General features: G+C 53.2%; 2 protein-coding genes across 2 annotated transcripts in view; both read right to left on the reverse strand.

Annotated features, from left to right (window-relative positions):
• The window catches only part of LOC108521609 (uncharacterized), a 4,882-nt gene extending 3,381 nt beyond the window's left edge, over positions 1-1,501 (reverse strand). The window contains exon 1 of the mRNA XM_083287434.1: positions 695-1,501. Coding sequence (XP_083143560.1) covers positions 815-1,096 — 282 coding nt within the window. The 5' untranslated portion in view covers positions 1,097-1,501 and the 3' untranslated portion in view covers positions 695-814. The remainder of the gene's footprint in view (positions 1-694) is intronic.
• A 1,915-nt stretch (positions 1,502-3,416) lies between these two features.
• On the reverse strand, positions 3,417-11,534 carry ATG101 (autophagy related 101). The gene is made up of 4 exons (XM_017861550.1): positions 11,245-11,534; positions 11,004-11,133; positions 7,592-7,919; positions 3,417-4,125 (listed from the first exon to the last, which is right to left on the reverse strand). The coding sequence occupies exons 3-4, from the start codon at positions 7,841-7,843 to the stop codon at positions 3,721-3,723; spliced, it is 657 nt and encodes a 218-aa protein (XP_017717039.1). The 5' UTR covers positions 7,844-7,919; positions 11,004-11,133; positions 11,245-11,534; the 3' UTR covers positions 3,417-3,720.
• Between the last annotated feature and the right edge of the window lie 8,578 nt (positions 11,535-20,112).

Consider the following 20,112-nt stretch of genomic DNA (forward strand, 5'->3'; position numbering starts at 1 on the left):
GCCCCCACGACCTGAGCAGGGTCCAGGGAAGGGCCTTCCACACACCTCCCCATTCCCCAGGGCCACCCAGGCCCCTGGCTCTGCCCTCTAACATGACCACACTCCTCTCCCTGTCTCAAGAGGGAGGCCAGGCAAGGAATCTCCCACAAGCCCCCTTCCAGGGAAAAGGTTTCAGGCAGCTGAGGCCAAAGGCTGGCGCTGTCTTCCTATCTCCTCAGCCCCGTGGAGTAGGCAGTGCTGGGGCCCGCAGAGTTGGGCCTAGGACCTATAGGGGCCGGGGCAGATGCAGACCGTGGGGTTGAGGGTGGGGGCTAAGGAAGAAGCCCCCAAAGCACACTGTGGCCTCTAGACTCCCTCCTCTGTCATCCTCCTGCCTCCACAACCACCCCACAGTTACACAGCAGCCTCTGTTCCTAGAAAAAGCGCTTAATGCTGGAACATTTAAGATGGGAGGAGGGGGCCAGAGCTGCAGGAGACACAATCCCGGGCGGGGCGGCCTCCTCCTGATTCCGCACACCTGGGTGGCTGCAGCCCCACCGGCCGGCCGTGGACTTACAGAGCTGGGAACCGGAGTCGCTGAAGAGCCCATTCCCCAGACAGATGCCTTGCTACGCCCCAAGAAGCCTCCTCAGTAAGGAAGCTACTGTAGGCCCCCGGACCCCCGCGCCCACACTCCCGCTACCCTCCCTCTCACCTGTGTGGGGCGCGCCGCTTAGGGTAAGGGATTGCGACCGCAGCAGCCGTCGGGCATGCTCTGGACCGCTCGGAGTCAGGGGACGCCTGGAGGCCGCGACCTCCGAGCGCAGCTGGGCACCTAGGAGTCGTCGTCGCCGTCCTCTCCGCTGGCACTGCCGGGCTCGGGCTCGCGGGACGCGCGCTGCTCGCGGGCCAGCAGCGCTGTCAGGCCCTGGGCGCGGAGGAGGAGGCCGCCGCCCAGGAACAGGACCCCGCAAAGCACCAGCAGGGACAGGACGCCAAGCACCGCCGCCTGCACCGCGAGCGGCCCCTCGGGGGGCTCCGGCGGCGACCCCGACTGGTTACAGCAGGAGCTCAGCCAGGCGGCCTGAGCCGCCGCGCCCGCCTGAGAGCCGTTCATGCTCCAGCGCCGGCTGCCCAGATGTGGCGGGATCGCCAGATGTGCGGGAGCCCAGACTGGCGGGCGGGCCGGAGGCTGCGTCGCGGGGAGGGAACCAAGGGGCGGACCCCAGGCGCCCTACGCCCCTACCCCTTGCGCAGAGCGCTCGGGCACTTCCTAGACAAAGAGCTCCAGCCGTTGTGGCTATAGCCCTTTCTCCACAGGCCCAGACGCGGGGCCCACCGTATTTCTTCTCATCCCCAAGGCCCACAGGCACCCCCATGAGAGTCCAGTCAGCCAAAACCTGAAGCCGTGTCCCCAAGAGCCCCTCCCCTTCTCAAAGTGGGCCAAGAGGTACATCTGGGCAGAGCCCTGAGAAGATCCTCAGACCCCATCCCAGCTGCAGGCTGGGGTGCTGCCCCTCTGAGCAGGACACAAGACAAAGGTGATTGTCCCCATTCTTGAGTTTTTTATCCCGAGACCAAAGTTCTATGGTGCTAGGTGGCCCAGGTGGCTGCTGAGCCAGGAGGCACATGGGCAGCCATAAGAGTGAGTCCCACCCTTCCTCGTCCATCATCCCCTTCAGAAGCCTCCTGGAGCTGGACAAGCAGGCCAATGCCTCCTGCACACTCCACAGCAGGGAGACATTCAGGTACAGCAGAGCAGAGCAGAGCAGAGCATGGGGAATTCAAGGCCCACCTCCACTCCTTTTCTCAGGCCCCATAGGCCAAGGAGAGTCACATTTACAGACCAATGGGAGAGCACAGATTTGATCCAGCAGGACTCCAGTCCTGACTCTGGATAAATCAGTCCCCCACTTCAGAAAATCGCAATGCCATAAGGGAGGGGAATATTACTGTCCTGTCTACCAGGGTGGCCCATTGCCAGCTAGGTGTCCCACAGCCAAGCCAGGGTGGGAGAGTGAAGCAGAGTTCAGCTGCAGAAAAGCAGAAAGACTGGAAAAGCGGACAGAGAAGCAAGACCCTCCTGCCAGGTCTGTAGCTGGACCTGTAGCAATTCTTGTACAATTCTGTTGCAAATTCTGTAGCAAGCCTTGAGTCCTCTTTTAAAAAATAAAGTCACTGCCAGCCAACACCTGTACCAGTCCCCTCAGAAGGGATTAGATTAGCTGATGGCCGTCTGGTAGGAAAACAAGAAGAGTCCCCAGACTGCAGCAGGCCAAGTGGGGTGTCATATGCTATCAGGGACTTGCTAGAAATCGGCCTTCTTCAACTATAAACCCCCCTCCTGAGTCCTCCAACTCTCTGATGACCCAGAGATCAAGAGTAGAAACATCACATGGCCAAGGGTAACTTGGAATGGGAAAAGCGCATTCCAAGTGCAAACACTTCCTGGTCATCCTGACTACCTACACTGCTCCAGGACCATGGACAAGATACCCTACTCCCACCCCATTTCTCCCTTAGCATCCCTCCCTACACATACCTCATTTAGTCTGGTTAGAACTGGCCCAGAAGCAGCCAAAAAGCATCGTAAAGCATGGACTGTATCGATGAGAGCACAGCACACAATGGAGGCTTGAGTATGCGGGTATAGAAATGAATTTGAGTGATGGAGGCAATGGCCAGCCCAAGCTGGAAAAAGTGTCACCAGATACCAGACTGTCTCAAGTTGGCCAATCTGTCTCCAGGCATGACCCACATCAAATGACCTTTCTGGTGCACATGGGGATCTGTGTGCTCTATGAAGACAGAGAAGGTACTCTCTGGGGCCACGGTGAAGCAAGACCAGACAACATGAAGGCCAGGGATGTCACAGCTTCCTTAGAAAAGGTGGAGATAACACGGGAACAGAAAACCAACATGTTCTCACGTTACATGTTCTCACTTGTAAGTGGGAGCTACATGACGAGAACACATGGACACACAGAGGGGAACAACGCACACTGGGGCTTTTTGGAGGGTGGGAAGAGGGAGAGGATCAGAAAAATAACTAATGGGTACTAGGCTTAATACCTGGGTGATAAAATAATCTGCAAAACAAAAGTTTACCAAAAAAAAGAGGAAAGTGAGTTTGGAAGTGTTGAAATAGGGAGTCGATTGGTGGGGGGAGGGGGGGGCGGGGGAGGAGGAGCTCAGTCACATCCAAAAGCAACAGACCCTCACCCTACCATGGGATTGGCTATGGCCACATCTGGCTAACACCTGCTTTGTGTGAATAGCCAGTCAAGTGCAAAATCTGTCCATTTTAATACATCTTTAATCCCATCCACCCACCCCTCTCATCTTGGAGCAATGCCCTCAACACACACCTGTGTCCTCACAGGAGTGGCAGAAAGTATTAACACATCAGGGCAGAAACAAGAAAAGGGAGAGATGGCTCAGCCCAAACTCACGTTGTCAACTTTATTCCCCATCCCAGTGGTGGCTCTTCTGTACAGTGGAGAAAGAAGGGGGACCACACCAGGGCTATGGAGAGACAGTACAGGCAGGACTGAACCGTCAGCAAAGATTAAAAGGATGACCAGAGGCTGGCAACCACAAAACCAAGAAGCCAGCGGGGGCTGCCCCTTCCAAGTCTCACCAACGACCCCAAGCAGGCAGCAGAGCCAAAGGCCCAATAGTACAATCCCCAAAAGCCAAGGTCTGGGACTCATCAAGGAGCTCCCAGGGATCCGGCGAGGCTCAGAGGGCAAGGGTGTCTTTGATGAGCCTGCGCATAGTGGTGGTGACCGAGGTGCCCAGGGCATCAGTGATCTGGAAGGAGATCTTGTAGAGGTAGGGCTGCACGTCCCGCAAGCCTGTGTCAAACACGTTATCCACCTCCGACTGTGTGGGCATCTTGGGCAAGTACTCATGCCGATTCATCACCTCCACGATGTTGATGATCTTCTCGCAGAGTTTCTCACCCACCTTCTCCCGGCAGATCTGCCGCTCCTGCTCCGTGGCCAGGGCTACCACATGTACCTTGACCGTCCACACTTCCCATGGAATGCACTCGTCTGAGAAAGGCCAGCGAGACTTCTTCTTCTGGTAGAACTCCAAGGACATCTGCCCCAGCCCATCACCACCAGAGTTGCGCAGCGCATCCTGGGGAAGAAGGGAACGAATGAGCATGCCAAGGCCTCTGAGTTCCCACCTGTGAGGGCCTGCTTCCCACACCCCAGGGAACTATGCTCTCTTAGCTCTAGTAATCATCCAGGGATGGCAAGGAAACAAGACTGGGAGAGGGTAAACAATTTGGGTGAAGTGACATAGCAAACTGCCAGCCTGAAATTGTGTAGTTCAAGCAAACCCACAAAATCTGTCTCCAAGCCCAATTCCTCCAGCTTGGTGAAGAACTGATATTACAGGAATAACTACTGGTCTGCAGGCACGTATTCTGTGCCAGGAACTTAACATACACAATTCCACTGGCTCCTCCCAACAACCCCATGAGCTTTCACCAAGGCACGATGAGGCTGAGAGAAGTAAGGTAACTTGCAAGAGTCACATGCCTATGGATGGCTGGACCAGGGTTTGAATCTGGATTGTCTGATTTCTAAATCCTTGCTTTTCACCTTTACATTCCATTAAGGGCCTTCTCCTTCCACACCACCCCTTTAGCCCATATCCTTCAAAATGTTCTAATCACCTCATCAACATCTCCCTCTTCCCCTGTAAACTATTTGTCTTCTCCACTGCCAATTAAACATAATTCTTGGCCGGGCGCGGTGGCTCAAGCCTGTAATCCCAGCACTTTGGGAGGCCGAGACGGGCGGATCACGAGGTCAGGAGATCGAGACCATCCTGGCTAACACAGTGAAACCCCATCTCTACTAAAAAATACAAAAAAACTAGCCGGGCGAGGTGGCAGGCACCTGTAGTCCCAGCTACTCGGGAGGCTGAGGCAGGAGAATGGCGTGAACCCAGGAGGCGGAGCTTGCAGTGAGCTGAGATCCAGCCACTGCACTCCAGCCTGGGCGACAGAGCTAGACTCCGTCTCCAAAAAAAAAAAAAAAAAAAAAACAAAATTCTTTCGATATTTCTTAAAGAGACTGGGTCTTACTCTGTCACCCAGGCTGGAGGGCAGTGGAGCAATCATGGCTCACTGCAGCCTCGGAATCCTGGGCTCAAGCGATCCTCCCATGTTAGCCTCCTGAGTAGCTGATACTACAGGCACACTTGGCTAATTTTTAATTTTTTAAATTTTGTTAGAGATGGGGTATTGTCACATTATCCAGGCTGGTCTCGAACTCCTGGGCTCAAGCAATCCTCCTGCCTCAGCCTCCCAAAGCGCTGGGATTACAGTTGCAAGCCACTGCGCCCAGTTCACAGTCTCTTTTATGAGCACAGGAAGAGGGAACTGTAGAGCCCAGTGATCCTTGCTCAAAGAGGGAAACCAAGCAACAGAATGGGGAAGGGAAGTTGAAGGACAGACCAGACCTGGTGCTTCTCCCTCTTCTTCCCTGAGAAGCAAACAGGACCATCCAGTCCAATGATTCTGCCCTTGCCACCCCATGGGTGTGCGTGGCCCCATACTCCTCTTCGTAGGGCAGCCAGGACCCTGAAGCTCCTTTCTATCTGAGTTAATGCCAACCCAGAGGGTAAGGATGCCTGAAATCCTGAACCACACTCATCAGGGAAGAGGCTCTCCTTCATTGACAAACCAAGGTCAAGTAACCTTGAATGGCTATCTGTAATGTTTAATGTGTGCCAGGTTCTGTTCCAAACACTGGGCATATTTGACTTATTCAGTCCTTGCAGTGCACACACCCTTTGAGGCAGGTAGGATTACTATTCCAATTTTGAGTGGAACCACTAGCCCAAGGTCACACACTTGCTGGGTGCTAGAGTGCGGCTCCAAAGCCTATGCTCTTCACCACTCTGCTCCACCTGCCTCTTACTGACACCTGGAGGACAGAGAGCTGAAAGATGCTGCTGCTCTTGAGGGTGACTGGGAAACCGCTGATGAACTTGCCCTTTCTGGGTTTGGGGGGACAATGAGGGACAGCTTTCGCCTGACACTGGGCAATCCCCTGCAATGAGCACACAGTACTCAACACAGTGAAGTGCTCTGCAAGTATTTATGGAATGAAAGTCAGACACACAGCTCCCCTGTGTTCTAACCCCAGAGCAGATGCCTTTAGGCTCATGCCAGTAGTTCAAGACCAGCCTGGAGTTCAAGATCAGCCTGGGAAACACAGTGACACCCCATCTTTACAAAAAAAATTCTGTTTTTTGGAGACAGGGTCTTGCTCTGTCACCCATGCTGGAGTACAGTAGCGTGATCATGGCTCACTGCAGTCTCGAACTCCTAAGCTCAAGCAATCCTCCCACCTCAGCTGCTCAAGCACCTGGGACTACAGGCATGTGCCACCATGTCCCACTAATTTTTTATTTTTTGTACAGACGGAGTTTCGCCATGTTTCCGGGGCTGGTCTTGAGCTCCTGGGCTCAAGCAATCTGGTCACCTTAGCCTCCCAAAGTGCTGAGACCACAGGCGTAGCCACCAGGCCTGGCAAAAAAAATCGTCAAAAATTAGCCGGGGCCGGGCGCGGTGGCTCAAGCCTGTAATCCCAGCACTTTGGGAGGCCGAGACGGGCGGATCACGAGGTCAGGAGATCGAGACCAGCCTGGCTAACACCGTGAAACCCCATCTCTACTAAAAAATACAAAAAAAACTAGATGGGCGAGGTGGCGGGCGCCTATAGTCCCAGCTACTTGGGAGCCTGAGGCAGGAGAATGGCGTAAACCCGGGAGGCGGAGCTTGCAGTGAGCTGAGATCCGGCCACTGCACTCCAGCCCGGGCGACAGAGCAAGACTCCGTCTTAAAAAAAAAAAAAAAAAAATTAGCCGGGCATGGTGGTAGTGGTGTACACCTGTGGTCCCAGCTGCTTGGAAGGCTACAGTGGGAGGACTGCTCGAGCCCAGGAGTCCCAAGACTGGGGTGACACAGTGAGATTGTGTCTCAAAAAAAAAAAGGAAAAAAGAAAAATTATCATCACTACTTTAAAATTTAAAAGTACCCACTCAATGAAATGGTCAAACACTGTGACTCTGAACAAAGACCAGAGGAGAAACCACACTACCACTTCCACCTCCTGAGGTGACCAACAGCAGCAGCCGGCCATGTCCCTTCCATATCTTTCTTCCACCCAGGCACACAATGCCACACCGCCAAAACGGACCTGTGGATGGCAGCCACCTGAGCCAAGCAAGCCACCCTGTGGGGAAGTTTCATGTGGGAAAGGAAAAGTGGAAACAGAAGCAGAGAGAGCTGTAGCCAGAGAGAAGGTCAAGACCACAGAAGCAAGGATGGCCCCAGGGGACCTGGCCGCCAACACTGCTCAGCTTCCTGTTCTTCCTTCTCTCCCCAAGCACATTTATGAGTGTCTCCCTCCCTCACCACCATGCACGCGCACGCACACGCCCTCCCCTGAAGAGCTCTCAACATGCCTGTTTCTCAGAACCTGAAAGAACCCGATTCACACACTCAGGAAGAAGAGGCTGGTTCAACAGCAAGCTGGGGTGGAGGGCACCCGAGGCCCGGCCATCCACTGTGCCACACCCTTACCTTGAACTCCCCGACAACCTTGCGCAGGGCACGATCCAGTTCCTCAGAAGAGACGCGCACATAAGTGAAGTCGATGAAGTCACAGTCAACATCCTGGGTGCCCACGGTGCCAATGGAGTAGGTGCCCTCCTTCTTGTAGTGGAACTTGCCCGTGCTGCGGTGCAGGAGCACCGTGTGCAGCACAGCCAGCATGGCCTCCTCCACCTGCCGCCCCTCCACCGACACCTCCAGCACCTCCGAGCGACAGTTCATCCTGCACCCAGTAACCCACACCAAGGTGGGGAACAAGGATAAAGACAGGGGATCTTCACCCTACCCAAGGGCCACCCTGCAAGAGGAGCCCAGGTCAGAATGCCGACAAGAATAGTCCACATGTTATCTGTTCACTTCCTTCTAGGCTCAGCTCGGCCTCTGCCTCCACTGGCCCTTCTCTGCATTTTGGCAGGACAGACTATCAGAGAATCATCAACTCTCAGGATCAGAAAGCGCAAGAGCTTCAAAGTTATCAGTCCAAATGACAGGCCGGGATTCCATTTTACAACCTTCAGTGTAGTTTACAGCAGATGCTCACTGTGCAACCTTTGTCAAGTACTAGACATCAAAGGCAAGCACGGCCCCTGCCCTCAGGCTGACAGAATGAAGGAAAAGCAGGCAACTAAACATTATCACCATGGAGAGAGTACAGGGTGGGAGCAAGAAGTACAGAAAGACAAGTCTGATTTCCTCGGACCTTGAATGAACAGGTTAAGGCATTTGAACTCTGTCCTAAGAGCAGCGCACTGTGCCAAGATCAAATCTGTGCATCAGAAAAGTACCTCTGGGCCAGATGTGGTGGCTCACATTAATCCCAGTAATTTGGGAGGCCGAGGCAAATCACTTGAGCCAAAAGTTCAAGACCAGCCTGGGCAACATGATAAAACCACATCTTTACAAAAAATACAAAAACTTAGCTGGGCCTGGTGGCAGGCGCCTGTAGTCCCAGCTACTTGAGGGGCTGAGGCAGGAGGATAACTTAAACATGGGAGACTGAGGCTGCAGTGAGCTGAGATCATGCCACTGTGCTCCAGCCTGAGTGAAAAAGTGAGACCCTGTCTCAAAAATAAATAAATAAATAAATAACAAAGTAATAAAATAAATTCAAAAAAAAAGAAAAGTACCTCTGGCTAAAGGGCAAAGAATGGCTCTAAACTGTATTGGTGTCACAAACTACTCAGAGAAGTCAATGAAGCCATGAAGGCTGGGCTTTAAAAACATGACACACACACACACGTACCAAATCTCACCTATTTCTAGGGACACCCACATCCACAGACTCCAGGGTAAAAACTTGTGGATTTAAGGCACAAAGGCTGGGCAGGGAAGTCAGTTAAAGACCACTACAGTAGACGTAGTTACAGAAGCAGCATAATCAGGTGTGGGGGTTTTTCATGCCCTACAGTCCTGGGTTTGAATCTCACCTCATCTACATCTTGCTCTGTGACTTTAAGCAAATCACTCAACCTCTCTGAACTTCTTATCTGTAAATGGGGATAGTAGTGAGAATTAAGGTAACACATGTAAAATACAGTAGAATAGTGGTTAAAAACGATGACTTGAAACTCATACAACCTGGACTGGAACTCCAGGTCTGCCACTTGCTCCATGCTCATGATCTTGGGCAAGTTACTTAACACCTATCTGCCATATATACCAAAGAGATAATAATGGCTACCTTGAAAGGGTTGAGGGCTGAATGAGTTAGCATGTATAGAACACTAAAAGCAGTATCTGACAAGTAGTAAACATCCACTAAGTATTCATTAGTACATTGTTATTGCCAAGAGATGATGCAAGGCTATACGGCAGTAGTGGTAGAGTGAGTGGGAAGGAGAGACAAGAGACTTGAGAACCAGAACACAGTAAATAACTAAATACATGCCCAGAGGGAGAGGGAACTTCAAGTTCCTTATAACTCAGAGTATTCAACTTGCAAACTTCCCCTGACAGGGAACTCACTAGCTCTCACAACAGCCACTCAATGTTCAGGAAGTTCTATTCAGTTATTTTGATTTATTTATTTATTTTATTCATGAGATGGGGTCTCACTCCATCACCCAGGCTGGAATACAGTGGCACAATCTCTGCTCATTGCAACTTCCGCCTCCCAGGCTCCCATCCCAGCCTCTCCAGCAGCTGGGAACACAGGTGCACACCACCACACCTGGCTAATTTTTTCTATTTTTGGTAGAGAAAGGGTTTCGCCATGTTACCCAGGCTGGTCTCGAACTCCTGAGCTCAAGACATCCACCTGCCTCGGCCTCCCAAAGTGCTGGGATTACCGCACCCAGTCCAGTTATTCTTTCTACTGAAGAATCTGTCACTTAGTGCTTCAAACTACTTTTAGTTTTAGTTTTGGTACCCAAAGCCACATAACGTCTCACCTCTTTTCCACAAGTGAGTTTTTATTTAGGGGTAGCTGTTCCACCACCCCCTCACCCTTTCTACAGGCTGAAGGTCCCCAGTCCTCAAAAACATGCCTGTTCCACATCACATCTTATCTGCATGGAATCCTGGCAGCTCTCTTCTAAGTGTATTTCACTCATCTGGTTGACAGACGGTGAAAATAAAAAATATATTTCAGTTTGTGTCTGTCCCCTTTTAAACTGTTGCTCAGTACAGGATAGAGGGCAACAGTCTGTGGACTGCACAGAGATCAGGCCAGCTCTGCCTCTCACCTGGCGATCAGTTCGCGTCTACCTGTACTATCACGCACCATCACGTTTTGTTTTTGTTTCTACCACTGCCTATATTCTACCACAGAATATAGGCAGACAATTCCTATATTCTGCTTATAGGGCAGAGACTATATTCCATTCATCACTATAATGGTAATTCCTAGTACTTTGTACAAAACAACTGCTCAATTCATCCCAACCCAGGAATTCCAGGTCCTTCCAGGGGTTGCTAGATTAGTTTCTCCTACATGCTTGGATCAAGAATGAAAAGGGCTCTCTTGCTCGTTTTGCCCTCCAGTTCCACTCCATCCAGCAATTTTCTTCCCATCTGGAGACTCCTGGCTCTGGTCTGGCTCCCTTTCTTCCACGATTTCTCCCTCTTGTGTCCCCCTCAATCGTTCACACAAGCCATACATCTCACTTGTGCCCCAAGCCTGGGCTCCTCCCTCACTCTACGTGCTATTTTAGGATCCACTCCTCCAAGAAGTCAGTCCTGACCAACCCCATTCTCCTTCCCACAGCAGCCACATTTGGTCTGTGAAAACCTTGTTGTCCCCTGCACCACACAGTGAGCAGTGAGCAGCAGGGCCCACCAGAGTAGGGTCTGGAAAGTCTCGTCCCTCTGGTCCGCCCGAGTTGCAGAGGTTAACAGCTGCCTTCTCAAGCTTGGTTGGAGCACAGGGTGCGCCAATTCCCACCTTGAGTGTAGAGTTTAGAGCACGGATTCTTCAAGCTCGGCTCATGCCCTTCCTCCTCCTCCTCACGCCCAGGTGCGACCTCCGCAGGTACGCGTCAACCTCTGCGCGGCGCTGAACCACAAGAGGCCGGCTAAAAGCAAAACCAGAAAGCTTACTTGGCTTCATATCAAGAGACTCGGGACGGACGCAGGAAGGAATTCCCGCCCGGGTCCCGTACCCCCCGCCGCCACTACGAGCGAACCTCCACAGTCCACGTAATCAGGGAAGAGCGGACTCCTCGGGTGTCTCGGCGGCGGCGCCCCGCGCCCAGGCTGGCTGGACTCGGAAGCTGGAGGAGCGCCCCTGTTCCGCCGCCCCAGGGGATGCCCACGCCGGCACAGGAGAGGGGGGAGACGGTTAAAACAGCTCCCACCTCCCCCAACCCCCGTCCGCAACCAGCCTCTGAGATGCCACCACTCTCCCGGCTGGCTCCAGACCACCTGGGTCGGAGGCCAAGCCGGGACCGGAAGCCGCGCCGCCCCCCGCGCGCCGGGAGGCTCACCGGATCCCGTGGCCCCGGAGGGGGCACGTACCCGGCTGGCCGGGTCCTCGCATGCATGTAGCCGCCCACATCATCCCGTAGTCACAGGAGCACACACAGATAGTTATGTGTTGCTCTCTGTCTGGGGGCTGCTCTTTTCGTGGTTATGTCTTGGATTTTAAGATTTGATGGTGATGATGATCCCCCTTATGTGGACGAGTCCATTCAACCCACCACCGAGAACGCTGTGGTGTTTCAGCCGGGACAACTCACTTCCGCCATAGAGACTGCAGAGAAGGAGGAGCCCGATGGGCTCTCGGCCGCCTCCCTAGGCCGAGCGGAGTCATTGGCTGCGAGTCCGGCCCGGGGACGCAGACAGGGTGCCCAACTCAGTTCGGACTGAGAGGCCTGGAAGGAGCACCGATCCCCACAAGATGAGGGGCGTACCCCGTAGGGAGAGGTCCTGGAGATGAGCCCACACCGCTGTGCTGCAGGACGCCCAGTGGATGGCAAAAGTTGAGTTTGTTCAATGTGCGTAACAGACAGGATCCCTGGCCCTCCACCCACACAGATGCTGAAGAAAGGGGCTTCATCTCTCAGTGTTGCCTTTATGCAGCAGCACTACTTGGTACTCCACGACGACCAATCTGGTGACAGTCCTTCGGAGGCTAGTAATTCGGCCATTGCTTCTCTGCGTGACCCTTAACATCACTCATCCTTTCTGATGCTCTCTATAAACAGGGGGCTGTTGTGAGGATCACAGGAGATAAGTCATATGAAAGATTTTTGTGACCTGTAAAGTGTAATATGAATGCAAATGTATTTTTAGTGCTGTGTAACTTCCTGGAGCGCATTTGGTTATCTATGTAGATTGTAAGCCCAGAGCAGACAGGGGTTCGAGAGCTCCGTTAATGCACCCACCTCCAATAGCAGGCACTCTTAAGATGTTACTTGGTGTTTACCATGCTTGTTTTCTGGCCACTGGGGTGCCTCACGCCTGTGATCCCAACACTTTGGGAGGCTGAGGACGGAGCATCACCTGAGGCCGGGAGTTCAAGACCAGCCCTGTCAACATAGTGAGACTCCCATCTTTAAAATAAAAATTTAAAAATTAGCTGGGCGTGTTGGCGTACCCCTGTAGTCCCAGCTACTTCAGAGGCTGAGGTGGAGGATCACTTGAGCCCAGGAGGTTGAAGCTGCAGTGAGCTATAATCATGCTGCTGCACTGCAGGCTGAATGACAAAACAAGATCCTGTCTCAAAAAAAAAAGTTGGGCGTGGTGGCTCATGCCTGTAATCCCAGTACTTTGGGAGGCCGAGGCTGACGAATCACTTGAGGTCAGGAGTTTGAGACCAGCCTGGCCAACATGGTGAAATCTCATCTCTACCAAAAATACAAAAAAAATTAGCCAGGTGTGGTGTCAGGCACCTGTTATCCCAGCTACTTGGGAGGCTGAGGCAGAAGAATTGCTTGAACCCGGGAGGTAGAGGTTGCAATGAGCTGAGATTGCACCATGGCATTCCAGCCTGGGCAACTGAGCAAGACCCTGTCTCAAACAAAAAAAAAAAAAAAAAAAAGCTCATTTTTCAAACACATGCTTTTATCTTTCCAAAATGATTAAAAGATTAACATTTATTAGTGGAATGGAAAGGTCATGATTTTAAATACCATATATATGTACATATAAATTTAAACCTGATACTAATCAATCCTGCAATATAGATGAGAAATTGGGCCAGGCATGGTGGCTCATGCTTGTAATCCCAGCACTTTGGGGGGCCGAGGTGGGTGGATCATTTGGGGTGATGAGTTCAAGACCAGCCTAACCAACATGGTGACACCCCATCTCTACTAAAAAAAAAAAAAAAAAATAGCCAGGCTTGGTGGCACATACCTGTAATGCCCACTACTCTGGAGGCTGAGGCAGGAGAATCGCTTGAACCGAGGAGGCAGAGGTTGCAGTGAGCAGAGATCACACCACTGCACTCCAGCCTGGCGGAAGAGCGAGACTCCATCTCAAAAAAAAAAACAGAAAAAAAGAAAAAGAAAGTGATTGGAAAGAGGTTAAGTAAGTGGCCCAAGGTCACTCAGTAAATAACAGAGCCTTGAATTCAAATCCAAAACTCTACCACTACGGGAGCTCTCTTTCTGGCTGGCTTCCTTAGCCAACTCTCCCCTATGTACCACCACTCTCCAATACACCCCCACCCACCAGTGGTGTCCTGATAAATGCTTCACACCTGCTCTCTGGTAGGGGAAATGCCTTGATTTGTAGCATTTGCCCATTTTCTACCATAGGTGATTTCAAGCTACAAGACATCAATGAATGCGGAGTCCAGAATGGATGGATGATTGCATGTTGATCGTCAAGGTTAGAATCAGCCCTTGGGGGCCAGTGCCAGCTGGCTCCAGCACACCACTGTCACCACCTCAGCCTTAGGCTTCCTCCTCCCATTCAGTTCTTCCAAACCTGGCTGCACAAGCTCCTCCTCTGGCTGGCCTTTCCTCCATCATCTGTTCCCTATCTTCTTTCCTTCCTCCCCACAGTTCTGCCCTTTTTCAGCCCTTGCCTCGTATCCCAGGTGTAGGTGCCTCTCCTGGGAGAAAGAGAAAGCTGTCTGCCCTGCAGACCAGCAATATTTTCGGGAAGCTGCACAAAACCAGAAAGCAATCAGGAGGAAATATTGAGAGGGAAGGGTCTGTAAGGAGCTGAAAGAGAGGGACCAAGGGAGGTTGGAACCAGTCCTGGAGTGGAGGAGGTGCCAGAGCCCATCCCCGGAGACTGCCATTGAATAAGGGGAGTGACTGATCTCTCTGGCCATCCACACACTCCATCTCACAGCCCTTTGTGGCCACTAGCCTGACATCATCATCATCATCATCATCATCATCATCATCATCATCACTACCACCAATTATTGAGCCTTTACTAGGTACCATGCCAGCACTCACAGACCCTATTGTGCTGATTTTGCCTACCATTCAAGGTAGATACAGTTCACCTCCCCAACACCCCACTTTCTGATTTACTGATGTTATAACTGAAGCCCAGTCATACATAGTGATGATAGTGGTTTGCTGTGATGCTTAATTGTACGTGTCAGCTTGACTGGGACCAGGGTACCTAGACAGTTGGTTAAGTATGATTCTGGGTGTGTCTGTGGGGTGTTCTGATGAGCCTAACATTGGAACTGGCAGACTGAGTGAAGCCAATTTCCCTTCCCGGTGTGGAGGGGCTTCATCCAATCAGTTGAAGGCCTAGTGGAACCAAAAGGTTGACCCTTCAGTGAGTAAGCGGAATTCCTGCCTGACTGTCTTAGAACTGGGACATCAGTCTTTTCCTGCTTTCAGTCTCCAACTGCCTTCAGAGAGCTGCTTCTCCTGCGTCTCAAGACTGAAATGATACCATCAGCTTTCCTGACTTCAGATCTTAGGACTTGTCAGCTAGTTCCTTATAACAAATCCCTCTCGGCCGGTGCAGTGGCTCATGCCTGTAATCCCGACACTTTGGGAGGCCGAGGTAGGCAGATCACCCGAGGTTGGGAGTTCGAGACCAGCCTGACCAACATGGAGAAACCCTATCTCTACTAAAAATACAAAATTAGCCAGGTGTGGTGGCACATGCCTGTAATCCTGGCTGCTCAGGAGGCTGAGGCAGGAGAATCACTTGAACCCGGGAGGCAGAGGTTGCGGTGAGCCAAGATCTTACCATTGCACTTCAGCCCGGGCAACAAGAGCGAAACTCCATCTCAATCAATCAATCAATCAATCAATCCCTCTCTTTCTCCTGCCACATATATAGAGAGGAGAAACTCTCACTATATATAGTATGTGTTTGTGTCTGTGTCCTACTGCTTGTGTTTCTCTGGAGAACCCTGACTAGTACATGCCCAAGGCCATGCAGCTGCTCTTTCCTCCTTCCACCAATCTTTTCACTCACTTATGTGCCTACTCCAGCACTCACCCTTTCCATGGAGCCTTGCCTACTGGACTGGGGAACATAAGAGAGGCTGAGTCTTCTCACCTCTTTATCTCACATGCTGACCCACACTTGCCTCTTCTTATCTCCCTGAATTCTTACAGGGAAATTCTCATTGCAACCCTGGGTCTCAGCCCCTCTGAGTAGTCCCATCATGGAGGGGAGGGAGTGGCTAAAAAACTGGGACTGTGTGGGATGAATTCTCTCATTCTATGCCCCTACCTCTGACGATCAAGACGTAATCGTCTGTTCATTCATTCATGCCACACATGTGGAACTGTCCACATGCCAGGCCCTTCTAATACCTTGTAATGCCAAGGGAGACAAGTCACAGTTCTAGCCCTCCAGGAGCTCAGAGTCTTCAGATGAGGTGGACCAGGAGATACCTATGGCTAAGAAAACCCAACAAGTGGTATGAAAGAAATGGCAGCAGGTTTTGTGGGGACCCAAGAGGGCCAGGATGGAGAGATGCTGGTTGCCTGGAATAGAAAGTGACACATTCAGGCCGGGTGCGGTGACTCACACCTGTAATCCCAGCACTTTGGGAGGCTGAGGCGTTGGATCACCTGAGGTCAGGAGTTCGAAACCAGCCTGGCCAACATGGTGAAACCTCATCTCTACTAAAAATACAAAAAGTAGGTGGGCCTGCTGGCACATGCCTGTAATCCCAGCTACTCAGGAGGCTGAGGCAGGAGAATGACTTGAAACTGGGAGGTGGAGGTTGCAGTCAGCCAAGATCATACCACTGCAGTCCAGTCTGGGCAACAGAGAAAGACTCTGTCTCGAAAAACAAAAAACAAACAAACAAAAAACAGAAAGCGACGTATTCAGAGTGAAGAGGAATCCCAAGCCCTGCTCTCATCAACTTGAGAAGTGACCAGGCACCAAGAGAAAACCAGGACAGCTTGAGAGAGCAGCAGGCAGCAACCTGAAGAAACGGCAGGGAAGGGGCTGATCCAGGAAGAAGTGGGAATTATTCTAGGAAAGCTCCCTGGAGAAGAGGGAAGAAAAAAGCCAGGGGGCGCGGGGACAGAGAGTGGAAATTGAGGGTTCTGGGGTGATAGAGGCAAGGATAGAGGGAGCAGACTTTTCAGCCAGAGCCCAGAGCCACAGCCGCCAAGCAGACAGGCAACTGGCTGAGACTCTCCGAGCCATGCCTGCAGCAAAGGCCTGTGGGGAGACCTTGAAGGCCAACCCAAGACCTTGGGAGTAGGCAGCTGGCTTCGCCTGGTGAGTGTGGCCTCAGATGGCCCCAACTCATCCTGGTGCGTGCCCAGGGGAGAGCCGAGCCCCAAAGCTGCCCCTGCAAGCCACCCCAGCTGCTCCAGCGCTGACCCCAGTGGCGTCACAGGGAGTGACTCAAGCCCCAGCAACAACAATGAGTGGGACTGACGTAGGCCAGGGTTCCTGCTGGGGGCCAGGCTGGCTGGAAAGCCAGCACCCTGCCTGCTGACCCTCTAGCCTGGACAGACTGCGGGGGTGAGGAGGACCAGCTGTCCTTCTCTGACATCTGCCCTCTGGATCGCGGGCAGGGGCTCTTCCACCTCCCACCCTTTCTGGGATGTCACTTCCAGTCCCCACCCTCCCTGACAGGGAAAATGTCTGGGCGGATGAAAGAGTGGCAGAGAGCGTGAGAAAGGGGCGCCTCCCAGCCCCAACCTGCCAACCTTACCAGGCAGCCTGGAGACCAGGACCAGGCCAGGCACAGCATGTGCGCTGTCTCTTCTCCTGAGGACCCAGGGATCTGTCCATGTTGGGGAAGGGTTGTGTGGTGTTTTTTTGTTTTGTTTTGTTTTGTTTTCTTCCAGAAAGGCCTGTGTTTGTCTGGCCAAGTTGGAGTAGGAGCCGGGCTTTATTTCTGTGCCTCCGTCCCTCGGGGGTGCGGGACTGTCTCTCCTTGCTGCAAGGTCTGTTCCTTTGGCAGGCCGTTCTGAGCATCTGTCATTCTTTAAGGAAGAGGATTCTGGGCGACTGTGCTTGCGAAAGGTTAGGGGGCTGTTTATCCGCCCCTGATAAGGCAGTCCCTGTATCTGCCTCTGGGGAGCTGTTTTTCTGTCCCTGCTTTCTTGTGGGGCAGGGGGCATCTCTGTATCTGTCCTCATGGTATCCCAGCTACCTGGGGCCCTGGGGTGGAGTCCAGACTTCCTGCTTGGCTATGCCAAGGCTGGGCTCCCTGGTTGGAGACCTCTTTCCTCTGATGTTCTCCAGGCTAGGAGTGCAGTGACAGTCAGCACCCTGCCCGCCTGGCTTGCGGCTGGGCACTGCTCCCTGCTAACGCAGCATGTACCAGGACAGGCCCCCCCGCACTCCCCTCCCTGTCCCAGCTGCCACCCCCAGCCCCTGTGGCCACGCCAGGCCTGATTTATGGTCCTGAGTTGGGACTGGACAGTGCCAGCGCCTGGGTCAGACCTTGAGGAGACCTCAAGTGGCACCCTTGGCCTGGCAGGGTCAGGGCCCAGGAGGAGATGAGGGGGAGCCCGGGTGCTGGGGAGGATGAACACAGCACGGGCCCAGGAGTGGCAGGCAGGAGGCGGAAACCAAGGCCAGGGCCTCCAGGGGCCCATAGGTTTCCCACCGGCTCCGAGTCCAGCTGGGGACCTGGAAATGTGCCTCCTGCCTTCAGAATGTCCCTGGCTTGTGTGGAAAAGGAGACATTGGGGGAGTGAAAAAGGCTTTTCCTCTGCTTTGCACTGACTCCTTCGTGTACCCACCATCGGAGGCTGGAGGTTTCAAAGTCCCACTGGCCAGCCTAGGCCAAACCAGACAGTCTCCAGCCTAGGGCCCAGGAAGAGGCCTGAGAGCCTGAAGCTGGAACAGGGATGCGGGCAGAGATTTGGGGCAGAGACTGCAGCCCAGAGCTGAGCACTGGCTGCCCCAGGTAAGACGGAGCAGCTGCCCCCTGAACTATAAGACTGCAAGGCCAGGCCCCTGCAGGGCTGGATGCCAGATAGACAAAGCCCCCCCACCCTTAACCTCATCTTCCAAGGAGGCCCAATGGCCCTGGGGCTCTGCCGCAGCCAGGGACTTGTGAGAGAGGAGCTGGGGCTCGTCCAGATATCTAAGCTGAAGCTCTCTTAGGATCCCAGGTCCAGCTCACACAAGGCTGCCCGGCACTGCCTCACCAGGGCATGACTCTGATGTGCCTGGCACAACTGCCTCATGGCTGCAAAAGGATGTCACTGCTGACTGTCCAGGGACCACACAGCGGCCACCTGCCTCTGATGAGTCTCTCTCAGGCTGCGCTCTGCAGCAGCAGAGCTGCCGCCACACAACTAAACATGCTGGGTGCTCAGAGCGGGCCATGTGGACAGGACACCCCATTACAGCACAGTCACCCATGACCTTCAGGAGCTTCTCACCTCCTGGAGGCTGATCCTTGCCACACCCCTCTATAACCAAGACCAGGTGGCTGGAACCCAGGTGTGGGGCAGCTTCCTCCACACTGGCCTCAGGGAAGGGCTACAAGCAGAGGCCCCCCGGAGTGCAGAGCTCTGCCTCAGTCCCTAGACCTCAAAGCCACCCCTCCGCAGTCACAGTGGCACCTCAGGGCTGGGGAAGGGGCCAGGGACCTCTGGGCACTGGGCCTAGCGTGGGTGGGATGGGGGAGACAGAGAGGCAGGCTTCCTGGGTCTCCGCGTGAGGACAAACAGCAGACTTTGAGGCCTCGGAAAATCCCGCCTGGGATTCCAGGCCCTGCCGGCGTCACTGCCTTTTGACTATTGTCCCCGTCGGAAATGGGCCCAGCCCCCGGCCAGCCTGGACAGAGCAGCCATTGTGAGGCCCCATCAGGCTCAATGCCCCCTTGTTTGCCCTCCCATCCCATAGCAAGAGTTGGAGGCCAGTTCTTCCAGTTGCTGAGTGAAAAGAAAGGGCCTGCCTCCGGGCTCCAGCCCTTGGGCGGGGCAGGGTGGGGCAGGGTGGGGCTGGAGGAACCAGCCCCCAACTCTGTACCCTAATTGCCAGGGTCCTGAAAAGGAACGACAGTCAATGGAGCTTCTTATTTTCGAGGCCCTGGGCAGGGAGACCTAGTGGTTAAGTAGCCTGACGCACCCAGCTCGGCTACTCACAAGCCAGGTGACCTTGGGAAAGTCATCCTTCCTCTGAAATGAATTCTCCTCTTTTGTAAAAACAATAGCTAATATTTATTTGGTGCTTGCTGTGTGCCAGGCACTGTAAAAAACACTTTGTATGTATTAACTTCTGTAATCCTTATAGCAACTTTGAAAAATAGATTCAATTCGTTTTCTTATTTCTAGGTGAAAACACTGAGGCACAGAAAGGTTAACAAACTTGCCCCAAATCACACAGCTAGTAAGAGCTGGAGCCAAGATGTAAACCCAGGCCTTGGGCTCCAGGGTGCTTGCTTTCGCCACTCTCCCATGGTGCCCCTATGAAGTGGGACTAGCCAGGCTGTCCTCATGGGATGGCAGCTAGGGCTGGAAATCACAAGCATCTGATGAAAAGAATCTGCCAGCGTGGACCCTAATACCCGCTAACCTCATCCATAGATATGGAGATGCTCCCTTGGCCCCACTCCACCCCCAGCCCTGGCCCCTCCCTGAGCATCTGAGCAGCCCTCTTGCCTTCCCCAGCGGCCTGTCCTGTCCCCA

This window comes from Rhinopithecus bieti, unplaced genomic scaffold (assembly GCF_001698545.2).
Source record: "Rhinopithecus bieti isolate Rb0 unplaced genomic scaffold, ASM169854v2 scaffold_56806, whole genome shotgun sequence".
NCBI classification, from domain to species: Eukaryota; Metazoa; Chordata; class Mammalia; order Primates; family Cercopithecidae; genus Rhinopithecus; species Rhinopithecus bieti.

Coding starts and splice junctions, on each gene's coding strand:
- ATG101 (XM_017861550.1), bottom strand. CDS start 7,843: ATGAACTGTCGCTCGGAGGTGCTGGAGGTGTCGGTGGAGGGGCGGCAG. Junction 4,126..7,591: donor AGGTTGTCGGGGAGTTCAAG/GTAAGGGTGTGG, acceptor CTTCTTCCCCAG/GATGCGCTGCGCAACTCTGG.